This window comes from Astatotilapia calliptera, chromosome 20 (genome assembly GCF_964374335.1).
Source record: "Astatotilapia calliptera chromosome 20, fAstCal68.1, whole genome shotgun sequence".
NCBI lineage: Eukaryota > Metazoa > Chordata > Actinopteri > Cichliformes > Cichlidae > Astatotilapia > Astatotilapia calliptera.
This window is the reverse complement of record NC_137441.1, coordinates 20,041,639-20,060,283: the sequence shown is the minus strand read 5'-3', so window position 1 is coordinate 20,060,283 and position 18,645 is coordinate 20,041,639. Positions and strand designations below refer to the sequence as shown.

The 18,645-nt window shown below is 40.8% G+C and overlaps 1 protein-coding gene across 4 annotated transcripts; it reads left to right on the top strand.

The window, feature by feature from the left end:
* The first annotated feature begins 44 nt into the window (after window positions 1-44).
* On the top strand, window positions 45-15,460 carry kif3b (kinesin family member 3B). 4 transcript variants are annotated; one of them, XM_026153359.2, is made up of 9 exons: window positions 45-170; window positions 1,240-2,739; window positions 4,418-4,519; window positions 4,816-4,938; window positions 6,063-6,181; window positions 6,466-6,582; window positions 7,354-7,459; window positions 13,791-14,002; window positions 14,375-15,460. In XM_026153359.2, the coding sequence occupies exons 2-9, from the start codon at window positions 1,339-1,341 to the stop codon at window positions 14,478-14,480; spliced, it is 2,286 nt and encodes a 761-aa protein (XP_026009144.1). In that variant the 5' UTR covers window positions 45-170; window positions 1,240-1,338; the 3' UTR covers window positions 14,481-15,460. The 4 variants fall into 4 exon arrangements, with proteins under 4 accessions (XP_026009144.1, XP_026009145.1, XP_026009146.1 ...); XM_026153360.2 differs by having other exon boundaries at window positions 52-149; window positions 1,243-2,739; XM_026153361.2 differs by having other exon boundaries at window positions 62-149.
* Window positions 15,461-18,645: the final 3,185 nt, after the last annotated feature.

Here is an 18,645-nt window from a genome sequence, read left to right as displayed (position 1 = left end):
TTAAACGCCAGACTTCACGTGATCATTTTTGGCCACTTCCAGCACCCGTTCCGTAAATTCACGAGGAGACGCGCAACAAAATCGAACCGCTGCTGGTTCGGCAGGAATTTAGCCATCGACGATTCACTTCATCGCAGTGGGAGTTTTGCGTAAGCTAACGTTTGTCACTGGTTAGTGTTAAATTACGTTTCTGTGTGGCTGGTGTAAAGTTGTGTTAGTAGGTTTTGCGAAATTTCGCGTAGCGATATCTTGAATATAATCTTTAGATTTGCTAAGAGTGTTAGCCGGGCAGTGCTACCAGATTTGTAGCTTAGGTTACCAGTTTGTTTGCAGTTGCTAGCCCAGTGTTGTGGTCTCGTTACAGGACGTGTTTAAAATGAGCTAACGCTAGAAAGCTGATCCGTGAGTTTGACTAATCAACTGGTAACGTTTACTAACCTGCCATCGTAAAATTGACCATTTATCAAATTTCTTTCTAAAGGCTGTCATTTAATTATCTGACATTCCAACTTTAAACCAAGGTGAGGTTTCTTCACCTAATTAGCTGAAATCCAGTTAGCCAATTTAAAGTAGTGTCATTGCTATGTACTCTGACAGAACAGTGTATCAGTGCGATTGTTTTTTTCAGTTTGCATGTGAATAGGAAAACGGTTATTCATTTAAACAACTATATTTAGCTTAATGTGTGATTATGCCTGTTGCTGTGGTATTTTACGGTGATAGCTGCAAAAGTCTTAGGAAGCTTAGTTTTATGTGCAAGGGAACGGCTGCTCAGATGTGTCAGGTAAGCGGTCTCGCTGCCTATCCGATACCTTAACCAAGTGGGTTTCTCTTTGTCCTTAAAGGTAGTTAAAAATACTTTTAACCCTTCCCGAATCAACTAAACCTGTTAACAGAGACTGAAGAAATAACAGTCATTAGCATGTGTCCAAAACATCTATATGTTGTCATAAAGAGACACCAGCTGTTTGAATTAGGGCTGGTATTTAGTTCTTTGTAATACCCCTTTCTAACACAAGGTAGTGCAGTGAGCTAGTGGAACCATCATCTTCCACAAAGTTGTGCAGAAGCGAGGATATCTAAAAACACATAAAATTTAAAGAAGTTAGGCACTAGTACTTATCCTAAATCAAAACACCTGCTTGTAAGCAGTGCCATCCGGTGGCAGAATTTCACTTTAACCTGTGCGATGCTTTAACCATGATCTGAGATGTAATTCACTGATTGTTTTCACCCCAGCAGTGTCAGATTTGGGCAATCTATTGCTGAAGTGTTACTAAAGCTGCTCTTTAGGAAGACAAGGTGCCAAGCAGCAAGGATTGGCAGGTGCTCCTCACCATGTCCAAGAGCAAGAGCTCGGAGTCAGTCAAGGTGGTGGTCCGTTGCCGTCCTATGAACGAGAAAGAGCGGGCCGCCAAGTATGAGAGTGTGGTGTCTGTTGATGTCAAACTGGGCCAAATTATTGTGAGAAACCCAAGGGAGTCCTCGGGCAACGAACTGCCCAAAATCTTTACATTTGATGCTGTTTATGGTTGGAACTCCAAACAGCTAGAAATGTATGATGAAACCTTCAGGCCCCTGGTTGAGTCTGTTCTTCTGGGATTTAATGGGACCATCTTTGCTTATGGCCAGACGGGTACAGGGAAGACTTACACTATGGAAGGGGTGAGAAATGATCCGGAGAAGAGAGGAGTGATCCCAAACTCCTTTGAGCACATCTTCACACACATTTCACGTTCACAGAACCAACAGTACCTTGTCAGAGCGTCATACTTAGAAATCTACCAGGAGGAGATCAGAGACTTGCTCTCAAAAGATCAGTCACGTCGTCTCGAGCTCAGGGAGAGGCCCGACACGGGTGTGTATGTTAAAGATCTTTCATCATTTGTTACCAAGAGTGTGCGAGAGATCGAGCATGTCATGAATGTGGGAAACCAGAATCGATCAGTTGGAGCCACTAATATGAATGAGCACAGCTCACGCTCTCACGCCATTTTTGTCATCACGGTGGAGTGCAGTGAGTTGGGTGTGGATGGAGAGAACCACATAAGAGTTGGCAAACTCAACCTGGTGGATTTAGCTGGCAGTGAAAGGCAAACCAAGACTGGAGCTCAGGGGGAGAGGCTTAAAGAAGCCACAAAGATAAATCTATCCCTTTCTGCTCTTGGTAATGTCATATCAGCTCTGGTGGATGGCAGGAGCAGCCACATCCCTTACCGAGACTCGAAGCTGACACGTCTGCTGCAGGACTCCCTAGGGGGCAATGCCCGCACTGTCATGGTTGCCAACATTGGCCCAGCATCCTACAATGTGGAGGAGACCTTAACAACTCTGCGCTATTCAAACAGGGCAAAAAATATCAAGAACAAACCACGTATCAATGAAGATCCCAAAGATGCCCTGCTCAGGGAGTTTCAGGAGGAGATTGCCAGGCTGAAGGCGCAGCTGCAGAAACGCTCAGGAAAGAAAAAGAGAAGGCTGAGGAGGAGAGCTGGGGAAGGGAGCGATGATGAGGGTCTGGAAAGTGGCGAGACAGAGGACGATGAGGAAGATGGAGACGACAAGGGGGACTACTGGAGAGAACAGCAGGAGAAGTTGGAAAAGGAGAGAAAGGCAATCCTGGAGGATCACAGCCTGGTAGCTGAGGAGAAAGCCCGGCTTCTTAAAGAGAAAGAGAGGAAAATGGAAGACTTCCGGAAGGAGAGGGAGGCCGGAGAGAAGCTTGCAGCCAAAGTTAAGGTAAGCAGATTTTTTTTTTTTTTTTTAAGTACCAAGAGTTTCAAGAAGTTTGTCATTTCGTATGGTGTTACCCAGGCTGAAATGAAACACTCATCAGCTGGTGAAATAGTCAATAAAATGTTTTTAAAAAGGCAGTAATAAATCATAACAATAAACGGGGATAAAAAAAACAAAAAACAAAATCTAAATTCTAAAACAAACTCAAGTCTAAATAGTCACACTAATTCCGATAGCAGCAGCAGTCCTTTCACAGAAGGGGGTAATTAAATTAAGTCGTGTGTGTATTTGAGCTGTATATTGTATGCGTGTGTGCATGCATGTGTAGATAGGGGTTATCAAAGTCCGCTTGTAGATCTTACAGTATAGCTTTGTGAATAGCGGAATGGATGGGGAGGGGGCACAGTTCATTTGTCAGTCTCGCTGCTTGTGCAAAGAACCCTTCCAGCATCCTGGTGGTTCTGCAGCTGATACTCCTCTCTCTTGCCAGACAGCAGGAGGGAGAACAGGCTATGAGAGGGGTGGTGGGAGTCTCTGATGATGGAGATAGCTAAGTGTATGCAGCTCTGTTTGTAGATTTCTTCCAGAGACGAGAGAGGGGCACCAACAATCCTCCTGGCAGTCTATTGAGTTGTTGCTTTTCATTGGACTTGCAGCTGCCAAACCAAGATGTAAAACTTTGTGTCAGGATGTTTTTAATGGTGCCTCTGCAAAAAGTTGTGAGGTGAAGTGTGGAGAGTCCTGCTTTTCTGAGTCTCCTGAGGGAGTGGAGACGCTTTTGTGCTTTTTCTTTTTGTTTCAATTTAAACTGCTGTGGTATTAACTCTAGGTGCACACCCAGAAACTTAACACTGCTGGCCCTCTCTACAGCAGCACCATCTATGGTGAGGTCTGTGAACTCTGCCAGACTTCCTGAAATCAATTACCATCTCTTTTGTTTTATACACATTGATGGTGGGATTATGAGATCTACACCACACTTCAAGCTGCTCCATGTCCATTATATAAGTGGACTCATCACTCATGTCAGTGATGAGGCCAACCACTGTTGAGTCATCTACAAACTTCACAATTTGGTTAGAGTCATGTGTGAGCAGACTGAACAACAGCGGGCTCAGGACACCCCCCTGAGGAGAGCCTGTACTCGGTAAGATAGTCTTTGATGTGTGGCTGCCCACCTTGACTGTCTGTTGCCGCTTTGTCAGGAAGCTGAAAACCCAGTTGGAGGTTGCAGGGTTCACGCCTAATAGAATCAGCTTTTCCACCAACTGCTGTGGAATGATCGTGTTAAAAGCTGAGACAAAGTCAATGAAAATGACTCTGGCATAGGTGTTCTTCCTTTTAGAACTAGCTGTGGCTCCGTAGTGCAGTGGTTCACACATTCACTTAAGAAACAAAAGATCCCTGGATGTAGACACAAAGAAGGGTATCCAGTGTGTTAAAAATAACACACAAATCTGTCAAATCAAACATGAGCACCTATGTGCTGTGGGGAACTTCTACTTATCTGTTGAAGCAATTTTGAACAAAAGGAAGCGTTCAAGCTCAAAATTATTTAAATTACACTCACAAAAGTTACCATAGCTTCTTTGAGGTTGTACTGGTCCTGTGCTTGGAGTCATTTTCTTTTATCCCTTGTGTGACTTAAAGAGATCTTTTCCTAATTTTTATTTGCATCCAGGCGATGGAGAGTAAGCTCCTAGTAGGGGGGAAGAACATTGTGGATCACACCAATGAGCAGCAAAGAATGCTGGAGCAAAAGAGGCAGGAGATTGCTGAACAGGTATAGTAAAGGGGTTGGCACCAAGGCCAAGTACAGGGGTAATACTTTCTATATTACCAAAACATTACTCTGCTAGCAGTTTTCTATCCCATGTACTTATGATTCCAAATTCATCAAATTCCTTGTTAGGCATTTCAGACTTCTTCAGCAGACTAGGCACTGATTTTTGAAAGTGAACATTTTTGTCCATTTAGTACCAGACGAAAACATCTTTCAGCCAGTAAATTGTCTTTGATCTCAGAGACAGAACCCATTAAAAGTTGTGAACACATGCAAGTTTGTTTATGTGTGTCCAGAAACGGCGAGAGCGAGAGATGCAGCAGCAAATGGAAAGTCGTGATGAAGAGACACTGGAGCTTAAGGAGACCTACACTTCTCTGCAACAGGAAGTTGACATTAAAACCAAGAAGCTGAAAAAGGTGAGGATGGTTGTCACATTTGCCCAAGGCATTATCAACAAATTTGGTTCACATGGGTATGGAAGAATTCTGAATTGATTCCCAAATGTCAAAATAGTTTTTGTTTTCATGTTGACACAAAAGAAAAAGAGGAACTGAGTTCTGAGAGTACTCTTAAAAAAAAAAAAAAAAAAGGCTATGATTTTACAATATCAGCCCCTGACATTTAAAATGAATATAGAAATAGAAATTAATGAAAGTGAAAACAAGTGAAAAGTGTTTTGCTTTGTTACCAAAGATTAATGATGGCATTGCAGAGTATAGAGTCGTTGATAAACCAGACTGGCTGGAAACAAACTCTCCACTTTATGTAGAATGAGGTAAACCTGCAGTGTAAACATGGTATCTTTCATTTCAAAAGCCATTACCCTAATCTCCAGCTGATGGCCGTCTATCTCTGAGCCTCGTTTTCCCCAGAGTTCTCTTCCTGTTAAAAGGGCTTCTTCCTCCCCATCATTATTACCAGATCTCAGTAACCTTATAGAATTTTTTTTATTACAATATAAGCACATTGAGGTGATTGTGAGCTGACTCAATTGAACTGAACGTTTACAATGCTGTGAAAGTATTTGCCCCCTTCCTGAGTTAGATTTTTTTGCATATTTGTCTTACTTAAATGATGTAATCATTTCAAAACCTTTCATATTTACTCGGGCTATCTTTGTCTAGTATTAAAATTTGTTTAATATGAAAATAATTGTGCTGAATGTGCAACAAACTATATCAACATGTATATGGATTTGGATGGTAAAAAAAATGTTGAATTTCATAACCTTCATTTAACAAAAAATAAGAAATAAATAAATAAAACGATCAGAATCTAATATTGAGATTGACAAAGTTGGCATACCTTGTCATCATAATGACACTGTTGAAGGTACAGTGTTTTTGGTTTGTCGGGTAATAAAGTTTCTTGCAAGTAAGTAGGTCAACTGCTATTTTAAGTCGGGTATTGTCTGTGGTGTTCTATTTGGGTTGTTCATTATTCCTTATGACAATCAGGCTTTTAAACAAAAACATTTAAGGCTGAATGCTCTAACAGTCTTTTTCTGGTCACTCTAGTTTTCTCTTTCTCTCTCCTCTAGCTGTTTTCCAAGCTGCAGTCAGTGAAGGCAGAAATCCAAGATCTCCAAGAAGCACACATCAACGAGCGCCAGGAGATGGAGCAGATCCAAAACGAACTCACCAGGGACCTCAAACTCAAGTATGAAGTCTGCATATCAATGTTGGCCCGACACAAATCTCTGATCAAGACTGGTTCATGTGATCGAGGAGGAACCGTAAAAAGATTGCTAGCGAATTAGTGGAGCTTCTTGTGCTTTAAGACTCTTTCTCACTGTAGTGCATGGAAATGAAATATTTAATGAGGAACAGATACATTACATTCAAATGCTTTCAACCTTTCCTGTTTTAAATAACATGTCTGAGTTTTCTTTGTCTCTCTCTGTCTCCCTGTCTGTCTATTAAATGTTCATGTGTTTCTTTCAGACATCTGATTATTGAAAACTTCATTCCTCTAGAGGAGAAAAACAAAATAGTCAACAGGGCTTTCTTCGATGAGGAGCCTGAGGAATGGAAGATGAAGCCCATCACACGTATTGAGGAGTAAGTCTGGGAATATTCAGAGTGGGTCTTTCCATCTCAAATCATAACATTTTTAGAATGTTTTCTGCTTGACTAGCTTATATTTACCTTTCTTTGTATAGGTTCACAAATAGTGCTTTTCCTCTACTACCTACTCGACTCTGTTTTGGTTGTCCATTACAATCGAGTACCACCCAATGTACGTGGGGTCGTTCTAAACACCACAACAAAGGAACACATTGAGTCGGTGATATACTTGCTGCTCGGTCTGGAACCACGCTGTTGTTTTTTGTGTAGCCATTTTCCTCATTGCAGGGATTCATAAGTAGAAGTTTTGCTTCTCGTGAAGGAGACTTATCGAATGACATCACTGACTAGCCAATCGGTGGCATGCAGTCTTGACGTCATGTTTTCTGATCACTTTAGATCGCTTGGAATTCCGGCCAAGTAGGTACTAAAAAAGTACCTGGTACCAGGTACTGCCACCTAATGGAAAACCCTAAAAACCGAGCCGACCTGACCCTAATAGGTTCTACTGGAAAAGAGCTAAAACAGACAAGTGTTGGAGAACCAGCTGTGGAACCTGTGCCTTATTAGGAAAGGGAAACTAAAAGTCCCTTCAATAGATGCTGTTTGGCATGCAATTCTAGCAAATGGTGCACACAGTTGCTCATTATAGTGCTGCAGAGTGGCAGAGCTGGCAACTGATTTATTGTAAAACACCAAAGCAAGAAGCAAATTTCCCATGCTGCTTTGTAATACTCCTTTTCTCTCTCTCTCTTTCTCACTCAGTGACCATCAGATGATGAGCAGGCCTCGGTCTGCAGTCGGCTACTGGAGGCCCCTCAGTCACCATGCCCGTGTGGCCATGATGTTGAAGCCTGACATGAGATACAAAGTAAGCTTTTCTCCCTCTCCTTTATAGTGTTGTTATTATAGTTAAGTTATCACTGCATATAAAACTGTATTTTCCCTCAGCTGTAGAAAGCTGATGGGGACAACAAAGGTTGTGCATGGGAGCACAACGCGTTGAAATTCACCTCACTCTCATACAGGGCTCTAGCGTGCGACCAATTTGGTCGCATATGCAACCTAATTTCTCAATGGTGCAACCTAATTTCTCAATGGTGCAACTAAAAAACTCGTAGGTCGCACCAGTGCGACCAGCCATACAAAAAGTCTCTGAAAGTCTCCGTGTGGTCAACAACAGACACACATTATGCCTATATCGAGGTCTAAACCAATCAGAGATAGTCAGGGGCGAGACCTCTCTGATTGTCCATGGTCCAGATAGTCCTGTAGTCCTAAGCGTGTGTACGTTTGAAAGTGCAGGCGGATAGAGGTGAGTAGTAGTAGTGAATGAAGCGATATCGATTCATTAAATCCTAAATCGACTTTTAAATATAAATGAAAACTGACAGCTCAATGATTCTGATGCTCCGGGTCCGTGCTTTGTGTTTACTTCTTATTTTGCGCTAGATTCTGATGCTACAAGTTTTGTCTCTCTCCAACCAAAACTCATTGAACCAGCATCAAAAGAAGATCAAAACTGCACTTCACCTTTGATAAACATCTTCATGAATTCTCTCTTACTTTTACTGCTTTGCTTCAACCACAATAAAAATCACACTTTCTGCACAGCTCTTTCTCTCGCTCTCTCTCTCTCCATGTACTTCAAGAACAGTTTCTCGTCTAAAATCTGCATTCATTTTCTTGCTTATTTTTCACCAGTCTACCGTTGTTTACAGCGCTGTCGGACGCGTTTCCCCCCCCCCCCCCCCCCCAAAAAAAATTTACGTCTGACAAGAAAGCCTCATTTCTGCTGTTCAATAGCGTAGAAATGTAAACTTTCAATTAGGGCTGGGCCATTTTATACCGTTCACGGTAATACCGGTATAATGTTAGGCAACGATAGGAAAATGAAATATCGCGATAGAATGAGTAAAACGCGCATGCGCAGTGCCTTTGTTTTCATACGCACATGGCCGATTGAGTGAAACAGATGAACCAGAATTGGTTTGTAAAAATGGTGCAACTTCAGTGATGTGGAACTGATTTGGTGTTTGTCCGTCAGATACACAACAAAGCACATTTTTTTGCAGAACATGCAAGCGGCCGTCGTTATTGTCGTATTTGTCGGACTAAGATGCTCTTAAATCTGGGAGTAATCTGGGTCCTAAACTCCGTATACTTCAGGTCAAACAAACACTGCAGCATCACTGAGAGTTAAAAACTGTCTAAATTCTTTCATCTTTAATAAAACGATCAGCATTGCTGCTTTACCAGGTGTAACTATGAAGTTTAACTTCCAGGCATCCATGAAAACAAAATTTATTACATTTAACGGAGTTAGAAGTTAGCAGGAAGCTAGCGGAAGTTAGCTCGCTAGTTTCGCTAGTTACCTAAGCATGATATAGCATGTTCTGACTGAGAGATTTCTGAAAAAATTCAAACGTACAGCTCTGCTATCACGTCCAACATAAATGAAGACAGGAAACTAAACAGCAGTGACGTTTGTAGGGTTACTGAAGTTGGGCTAGCTGGTATATAATGATGTGCTACGTGATCGCTAGCGAAACAGCTATGTTAGCATAACATAAACAGTGAAGCTGGAGGACGAACACTAACACTTTTCCACTTATAAAAGTTAACGTGAAGATTCCTCATGGTTAGAGACAAATGCAATCGCATGGCAGGATGCTGTAAACGGACCAAACTTCAGTCAGGAGAACAACTGAGATAATCCATCCACAATACCAGGTTAGTCATTAATATACTGCAACAACATGGGAATAGAACAGCTGCCAGAGAATTCAACATTAATGAATCAATGGTACAGAAGTGGAGGAAGCAAGAAGAATGAGTTTAATAAAGTTTGATTTATCTGACTGCTTTGTTTCGCTTAATGTGCCTTATAATCCCGTGCACCTCATGGTCCGAAAAATACGTACTGCACACTGCAGTTTAATGTTGCAAAGCACCTCTTTTTAACTTCAGTGGATATTATACATGGTTATGCTCAGGATATGTCAGCCCATTTCTACTGGAAATGCCTTTTGGTTAAACTTTCAGCAAGGAATTTGCATTTGCACTGTTACATTTTTATAAAGCTTTAATGTACATAAAAACCAGCTTCTTGTTTAAGTGAAAATAAATGGTAGGTTGTCTTTTTGCGCTAGTAATGTTGTGGAGTTGTATTTTGTCTTGCATCAATTATATCGTCAGTTATATCGTTATCGCAAATTTTCAAATATATATCGTGATAAATATTTTTGGCCATATCGCCCTGCTCTACTTTCAATAGCTCCCATTTCATCTAATGAGGACTGTGATGGTTTTCTTTCTTTTCTTCTTGCAAAGATTAATAACATAAGAATGAACTTTTCTCATTCAGCACCTGTTATGTCTATCTCCACCTCATCACGCCCTGTCATTTTGGATACTTTCACAAACATAACATTTGCGATAAGTTTCAATCCGGCTTTCGCAGAGCTCACTCCGCAGAAACAGCCCTTCCTAGGGTCTCAAGTGACATTTTGATGAATAATGATGCAGGAAAATGCTCGGTCCTAGTTATGTTGGACCTAACATCGACTTTTGACACTGTTGACCACCACATCCTCCTTGAAAGGCTTAAACATTGGGTTGGTGTATCAGGTACTGCCTTAGGGTGGTTCTCCTCATATCTACATAACCGATCTTTTTCTGTGGTGGTCTCCGATTGTAGGTCATCCTCTACCTCCCTTACTTTTGTGGTGTCCCTCAGGGTTCGGTTTTGGGGCCTTTATTGGTTGTAATATATCTTCTCCCCTCCAGCATATAATGGGCTCTTTTGAGGACATTTCTTATCACTGTTATGCTGATGATATTCAGTTGTACATTTCTTTTAAGCCCCCAGGATTTATCTAAGCTTCAGCTTTTAAATGACTGATTCCATCAAGCACTCCAACTCAAGAAGGGGAAAACTGAAGTCCTCATATATGCTCCGGACAGACTTTATCCCAGATAGTGAAAGCCCTTGGTCCACTTTTTGTGCATGTTAAATCCTCTATCAGGAATTTAGGTGTCACTTTTGACTCGACTCTCACATTGGATCGGCATGTGAAATCTCTGGTTCGGTCTTGTTTTTATCATTTAAGAAATGACATCATTAAGCCCCATTTTTATCTCTCCCTGAACTGATAGCTATACATGCATTTATTTCCTCACGCTTGGACTATTGTATCTGTTTGTTTGTGTCTAAGCAAAGGTTCTCTGGATCGTCTGCAGGTTGTGCAAAACGCTGCAGCTAGGCTGTTGACAAAATCCTCAAAGTATTCACATGTGACACCACTGCTATTTCAGCTACACTGGCTTCCTGTTGAATTTAGAGTACATTTTAAGATCCTGGTCTTGACATTTAGAGCCTTGCATAGACTGGAACCATCCTACATCTCCGATCTGCTACAGCCCTATGTCCCTAGCAGGTCCCTGAGATCATCTGATCAGGGCTTACTTGCTATAAAACAGACTAAGATGAGAACAAAGGGTGACAGAGCTTTTGCCACTGTGGCCCCAAGACTGTGGAACTCTCTCCCTCATACATTAAGAACTGTGGACTCGGTAGTTGTTTTTTTTTAAAAAACAACAACTCAAAACTCACCTTTTTAAAACTGTTTTTGGTTAAATTTCTGCCTGTTTTATATTGTCTGTTTTACAGTTTTATTATTTGTTATCTTATGTGCAGAACTTTGTGATTCTGTCTAGAAAGGTGCTATATAAATAAAATTGTATTTATTTATTTAAAAAGCCAGGCCAGGAAAATCTCCTTCATGTTTTTCTGAGTTTTATCCTCAATTACTTTGACACAAAGGCATCTGCTGGGATTCTTACACCTCTGATGAAGTCTCACACGTGTCAGTGCTGATTAATGATCAGCATTAAAATATTTCTGATTGTCTGGGTCAAAATTGAATAGAATCAAATCAGGACCTTTCGAATCGGAATTGAATCAAATATAGAAATCGGTGATGATACCCAGCCCTAGTGAGTAGCCTAGCCCCGACAGAAGTAGATGTAGCTGTGGGTAATGAGAAAAGATGAAAAGAACGATTGATAACTTTTTTTGTTAAGTTAACGTAAAGTTATAGTGAACATGTAAAACACGGGGGTTAAGTGATGAGGTTGAAAAATTTGGGTGCATCTAACTTTTGTGCTGGTACTCTTAAAGAAAAAAAGTGCATCAGTGCAACTGTGGCAAAAAGTTAATCTAGATCCCTGCTCATAGTTGAGAAGAAGTCAACTAGGATTTACAAAATGATACCATAGGTGCATCAAACGAGCTTAAATCAAACGTCCAATTTTCTGAAGGTCTTGTGAATGTGATAACTCGAATGCTGCAGTGTAGCAGAGCTCTAGAGTGCGACCAATTTGGTCGCAAATGTGACCAAATTTTTCAGTGGTGCGACTTAAAAAAAAAAAAAAAAAAAAAAAAAAAAAAAAAAAAATTTGCTTGCACCTGTGCGACCAACTGTTCGGGTAGCAAAAAAAAAAAAAAAAAATCTGCAACCTTCCCTGTGGCCAACAACAGACACACATTTTGCCCCTATCGTGGACTAAACCAATCAGAGATAGTAAGGGGCGGGACCTCTCTGATTGGCCGTGGTCCAGTTGAAAGTGCAGGTGGAAGTGGGAGGTGAGTAGCTTGAATAAAGCGATATCAATTCATTAAATCCTGAATCGACTTTTAAATATAACTGTGTTTTGCCAGAAACGCCAGATTCTCAGATTAAAGCTCACAAAACCATTTCAACAACAACCAAACAGCAAATGAGAGCAGGTACACGGATTCCACACAAAGACGTAAACACAGAATGGACCGACGCATCAGAATCAACTTTCTCGGCTTTCTCACCCGACGGCCCGTAGACGTATACGCTGTCGGAGCTTAGCGATCCTGATGCGTCCGGTCCGCGCTGTGATTACGTCTTTTTGCGCTGATTCTGAGCTGCAGGTTTTGTCTCTCCAACCAAAATCCACCGAGCCAGCAGCAAAAGAAGCAGCAAACTGCGCTTCACATTTGATTAATGTCGTCATGAATTTTGCTGTTTTTCTTCCACGACTATTAAAATCACACTCCATGCACAGCTAGCGCTCTCTCTCTATCTCTCTCTGTACTTCAAGAACAGTTTCCCGTCTCCAATCTCTGTTTTCTGTATTATTCATTCGCTTATTACCCACCAGTCTACCGTTGTTTACAGCGCTGTGGCTGCTGTCTTTTTCTTTTCTTTTTTTCACTTAAATGACCTCGGACAAGAAAGCCTGTTTTTTCTGTTGTTCAATACTGAAGAAATTTAAACTTTATATGCAGAACATTGTAGAATATTTTTAAGGTTATCTGCTATAAAAAGCCAGACCAGGAAAATCTCCTTCATGTTTTTCTGTTTTATTCTCAGTTACTTTCACACAAAGGCATCTGCTGTGATGTTCACAATTCTGAAGAAGTCAGTACTGATAAATGATCAGAAATAATATTTCTGACTGTCTGAGGCTAAGTTGAATCGAATCGGGACTTTGAAAACCGGAATCGAATGGATTATAGAAATCAGTGATGATACCCAGCCGTAGTGAGCAGCCTAGGCACGACAGAAGTGGAATAGGAAAAGAACTATTGCTAACTTTTCTGTTAAGTTAAGGCCTGATCCGTCTGAAATTCATAGCCAGTGCTCTGACACGGTGTCATCAATCTTTGAAAGCTGAAAAAGCACAGTGTATCCAGAAAAACACGTTATATTATATAAATTATTATAAAATTTGTGTGCGCCTAACTTTTGTGCCAGTACGCCTAACTTTTTAAAGTTAGGCTGAGACGTAGCAATGGCAGTTGTCAGTATTTAAAAGATTAATGTTACTGCTGCACAGGTTTAAGATTGAGCTCATTGCAAATACTTTACTGGTTATTAAACATAATGCAATGCATTATATAACATCATATTATTTTCACACTGGTGCTCTAGTAGTTTCCAATTCACAGTAGGCCCGAGGCATGGTGGTTCCTGGGTTGTTCTTAAACAGCTGGTCTTCTTCAAGATCTTGGCAAACTTATACTTGCATACAGGAGTTTGAACTGATGATCTGCAGCTGTTTATAAAAGTCTCTAAGAGACCTTCCTAACATGTGTAAATCTTCTGACCACATTTGTATATAACTGAATTTTCTCAGATGAATGTGATTCTGTGTCATTGTTCTAGGCTGAGAACATCATAATGCTGGATATGGACATTCCTGCACGGACCTCTAAAGAGTACCAGGAGCCAGTTATCGCCCCAAAGCTGGCGGCAGCTCTGGAGGATGCTCTTCGGGATGAGGATGAGATCGAGGTAGATGCCTCAAGCTTTCACAGCAGCTTGGGACAAATGCTGCCTGCTGGTGCTAGCGGCAGCCTCAAGAAGCCAAAGTCAGGGTAAGCAACAGTACCACAAGTTATATTCACCTTCGAGTGCCGCATCCTGTTAAGAAACTAGTGCTTTTTTTTTTTTTTTTTTTTTTTTTTTGGTAATATTTTACACCCACCATGTTGCAACAGCTTTACATTGGCTTGTTGTACAAAATAATCTCTTCCTCTTTGTTTCATTTCTGTCCATATTGTACAACGCAACACAAAAGGAAGGAGACAGCAGATTGTAAATTTGCATTCAGAGGAAATGATTTACCCTGTTAAAGACTCTGCAAATTTTTGATATGTGACAGATGAACCCTGTAAACAGCATAAACTCACTGATGGTGTGACACCAAAAGGTTTTCTAACTCTATGCCAATCTTTTCTCTCCTTTAGACGACCAAGAACAGGCAAGAAGTCGAGTACCCCGACCTCTTCATACAGCCCCTCCAGCCCAGGATCCCCTCTTTATCCCCAATCCCGTGGCCTGGTGCCAAAGTGATGGTTCCTACTGCTACTGTCACTGCCTGCCAACCTGTTTTGCACCTGTCCACATTGGGAATGACCTTTAGAGGATGGGTATAAAAAAAGATTAATGCTGCTTTCTAGTTTTTAACTACACCACTGTTAACTGATCTCTTGAATACAACAAAACAATAGCAGCTGTGCATGACATTATACTGCACTGCTTTTACAGTTCCCTAGATATTGATGAATGTCAGTAATTTCGTGTGTGTGTGTGTGTGTGTGTGTGTGTGTGTGTGAGAGACTCATCACAATGTTCTTAACGTACAAAAAAGTAAAGGTGGGCTTAACCTTCCCTTGCACTACTTCATATCTTCCTAGATGTGTGTTAGATGTCCTTCATGTTACTGTAAATGTGGACATGTGTGTGTGGTAGTGGGGGGAGGGGGCTGAGAGCTCTGAACCTGGCACTAACATAGTTGTGTGTGTGAATGTGGTGTTGTACATCTGGCTGCATGTCTGTGCATCTTTGAATCACTGTCTGAATGGGTTTGTTTGTTTTCTGTTTTTATCCACGACTTTAATTGTTGCTTTAGAGGAGCTTTAAGATTGCGTGTGGTTGCATGTGCTGGCTTCAGTCTTAAAGGAATAGTTGCACATTTTGGCAAATACACTTACAAAAGAGAAGCGTTAAGAATTTTTACCACCTTTACGCTGAAGTGTGAAGCAGAAAGTGATCGGCTTTAGACATAGCTGGTGAAACTGCCATTTGAATTTCAAAAATTCTCGTACTAAATTTCTAATAGGGAGCATGTCAGCTCAGCTGAAAAGGCAAAACTATGCAAATGCAGACATAGAATCTAGTTAATAAATTATAAACTGAATAATAAACAAACTGCAAAGCAGTTAGTCTGTTACAATTACCAAATAAAATGTTGGTGTTTACATTTAATTGTTTTTGGTAAATCCAGTCAACCTAATGGATGTTACTCTGTACAACCTGAATATCGGTGTCAAATCTAGCTCAGCTCAGCACAACACAAAAGCAATAAGCACAAGTAAATTATTAGTCAAGTTGAATTCTCAAGCCAAAAAGAGCTTTTAAGTAGGATCTCACCAAAATGTTTTTCAGTTCTGAAACCAAAGGCATGCACATAGCAAAGCCTGTTTGCATGTGAAAATGCGACCAGTGTCAAAAGAGGAAATGGTTGTAGCCTTTTGCTTTGATTACTTCCCTTTAAAAGTGATGTTATTGGATTTGTTACCCAGTCAGCATATTTTAAGTTATTAAATAGTTACATTTCCCTTGTAATGCAGTGCCACAGTACCTTTGCCATACTGTGGCTAACTTTATGTCGTGATGATTCACAAGCTAGTTGGTAGCTTACCATGAACAATCCGCATCCCTCAGCTGTAAAAGCTGCATGTGCTGTAGACAGTACTGAAAGGTTTACTAATAGCAGTCAGAGCTCAAACTATGTGATGTCACTCTTTCTAAATGAGCACAAACACATTTAAAATGAAATATTTATTGGAAAAAAATACACACGACATATGATTGAGTACCTTAGAACTGTTTTTGTTCTTCAGCTGAGCCAAGCTAAGCTTCTTAGTTTCTGCTTGTGGTTTATGTAGCGTACAGATTTCACACTAATACATAAGCAAACTTTCTCAAATGGTGGACTATTTCTTTAAGTCTGCAAGTGTGCAGGTCAGGAAATAAAGCATGCTCCAGATCTGGACTCAGTCACGAGTTGCTGTAATCAGTAGATGCTGTTATTCCTGAGACACACAAGGGAGGTGGGGAACATGGGGGGAGAGCCCGACACATGTACCCTCTGTGGACAGTTTCTAGGTTGCATGACATAGCAGTTGGCCACCAGACCAGAGATCAGCTTGAACTACAGCCTGAGCCACGTCAAAAGTACTGTCCTGGAATGTGCCTCAGATTTGTCAGGGTTCCATGGTGCCTTAATCTGCATCCTCAGTCTCTGCTCCTTCATTTGAGCCGTGCACACACAGGCCTCCCAGTCTTCGTCGGCTCATCTACAAATTCATTCCAGGATCAGAGAATCGTTAAGAGCGTGAAGTTCAGTCGGGGGCATCCTGGGTCATTTGGATAAGCACCACTGCAAAGTTGGGCAGATGAAGGGTCAACATATTTTCCTTGTGATTTTTATTTTTATCTACCTTGGTATTTGTGTGAGTGTAAAAGAACATTAAACCCCCACAGACACACCATTCAACATTTGCCTCCAGGTGGACAATATGCAGTTTTAACCGTCATGGTTCAGCCTGCCTCTCTGCTGCTCTCTGTTCCCCATATTCTTAACCGTGAAGGGGTGCGCTCTCTGCTCGCTGCTACCATGCAGGGTTTTCCAACCCACTGTGTCATTTCAGCAAGCGTGGGTCAAGTGGCAAATCTTTTTAAAATACTTGTGATGTGTGCAGTTTGTGAGTTGAAGACTTGTAAACCATCAGGGCTATGTCTCTAACAATCCCTGTGAGGTCTAGGTAGCCCTAACTCTACCTCTGTGCAATAAAAGTATGTGACTTTTTTTTTCTTCTTTTTTTTTTTTTTTTTTGAAAATTGTTTTCCTAAGTCGTGGCAATCGGGGAGAAAACAAGGAAAAATTTTTTTAACTAACGTCTATTTACATTTATCCCAAAACCTTCCCCCCCCCCTCTTTTCAAACCACCGACTTAAAGTTGGGGTCCGACCTCACAGGGTACCTCAAGGATCTCTCTGCTGTTTGACCCATGCCTGCGTATCTATTTAGATACTGTAATGAATATAACTTGTTTAAAGGCAATCCTTAGTCACTTTTAGATCTGTAAGAAACACATGAGTTTCCATATTGAAAAAGTCTAACTTATTACAATCCTATGTTTTTATATACAAATGTAGATATAATTTTTTATTCATTCTTTTTCTTGAAAATAGATTGTTGTTATTTTATTTTTGGAGCTCTGTAATTTAATGTTGAAATGTTGTTTTTTTTTTTTCATCATATATATATTATGTGTCTTTGTATTTGGCAAGTTACAGGCTTGTTTTCCCCACTTAGTTGATGAGTTTTCCACATGGATGTTGAAAGCATGGGTCATGTTGTTGATGTGGGCCTGTGCAGAGAGTCACGGTTCAGTATTGGCACATTAGCTGTAAGTTGTACTTCACAAACATAAATATTAAAATAAGAGCTAACATTGAAATGCTGTATACGCATGACTTTAGCACGCTTGAGTAACATGTTTTGGTTGTGACTGTGTTCATCGGTCATAGAAAGTTAGTGAACAAAATGTGAATGTATAATTTAATTGAAAAATCTTGTATCACTGGATCCAAACTCCCAGACTGTTTGCGATCAATTTTTACATGCTGTCATTGTAGCCATATGACGATTCTGCTGGTGCGCTTATGTATCTGACTTGGCTATGTCTTCTACTTGTTTAGTGTCTTTACATTAATAAAGAGAAATTAATGGGAGTACTGTGGTGTGTCTTTGAGGGTATTTAAGAATGTGTGATGTTACACATTAGGACCTACCCTTCCCTCTACTTTTCCGTATTTTCTTTCATTCACACGCATGCGCGCACACACACACGCATGCTAAGTAGATGGAAATTAAACATGGTTAATCAGTAGAAGGGTTAAGGCAAAGCTAAAACTTGTTTTAGACCAGGAAAAGCAGAAGGACTGTGGCCTCTCACAAAGGTCCAGTGCAACTATACTATATAGACAACAGTACAAGGCCTATGCATTACTCCAGCCATGGAAAGTTGTCATGAGGCTAACAGTTTCTATGTTAATTATAGAGGAGGCGTGGAACTGCAATTTTTGAGTTAGACCATTGCTGACTTTTCCAAGCTATAAGCCTCAGAACTCAGTGATTCTGCTCTGTAACTTTATGTGGACTGTGATTGCTGCATGTGTCCACTTTGGAATAATACAGCTGATGTCAAGCAGGGGAAGAAATTTCACTTGTGACTTGCAGCAATAGTGGCATCGTGTTACCTGAAATTCAGTGAGCTGTTAGAAAAACCCACTCTTTCAGTGTTTGTAAAGGCAGACTGAATGGATAGGTGCTTAGGTTTCTAATTCTGTAGCAAAGGGACTGAAAAGCCCTAAATTAAAAGCTGTGACCTGTTTTCCCCAGATTGTAAAACAGGTTTTTTTGGACCTGCTCTGGTGGAATCCCCCA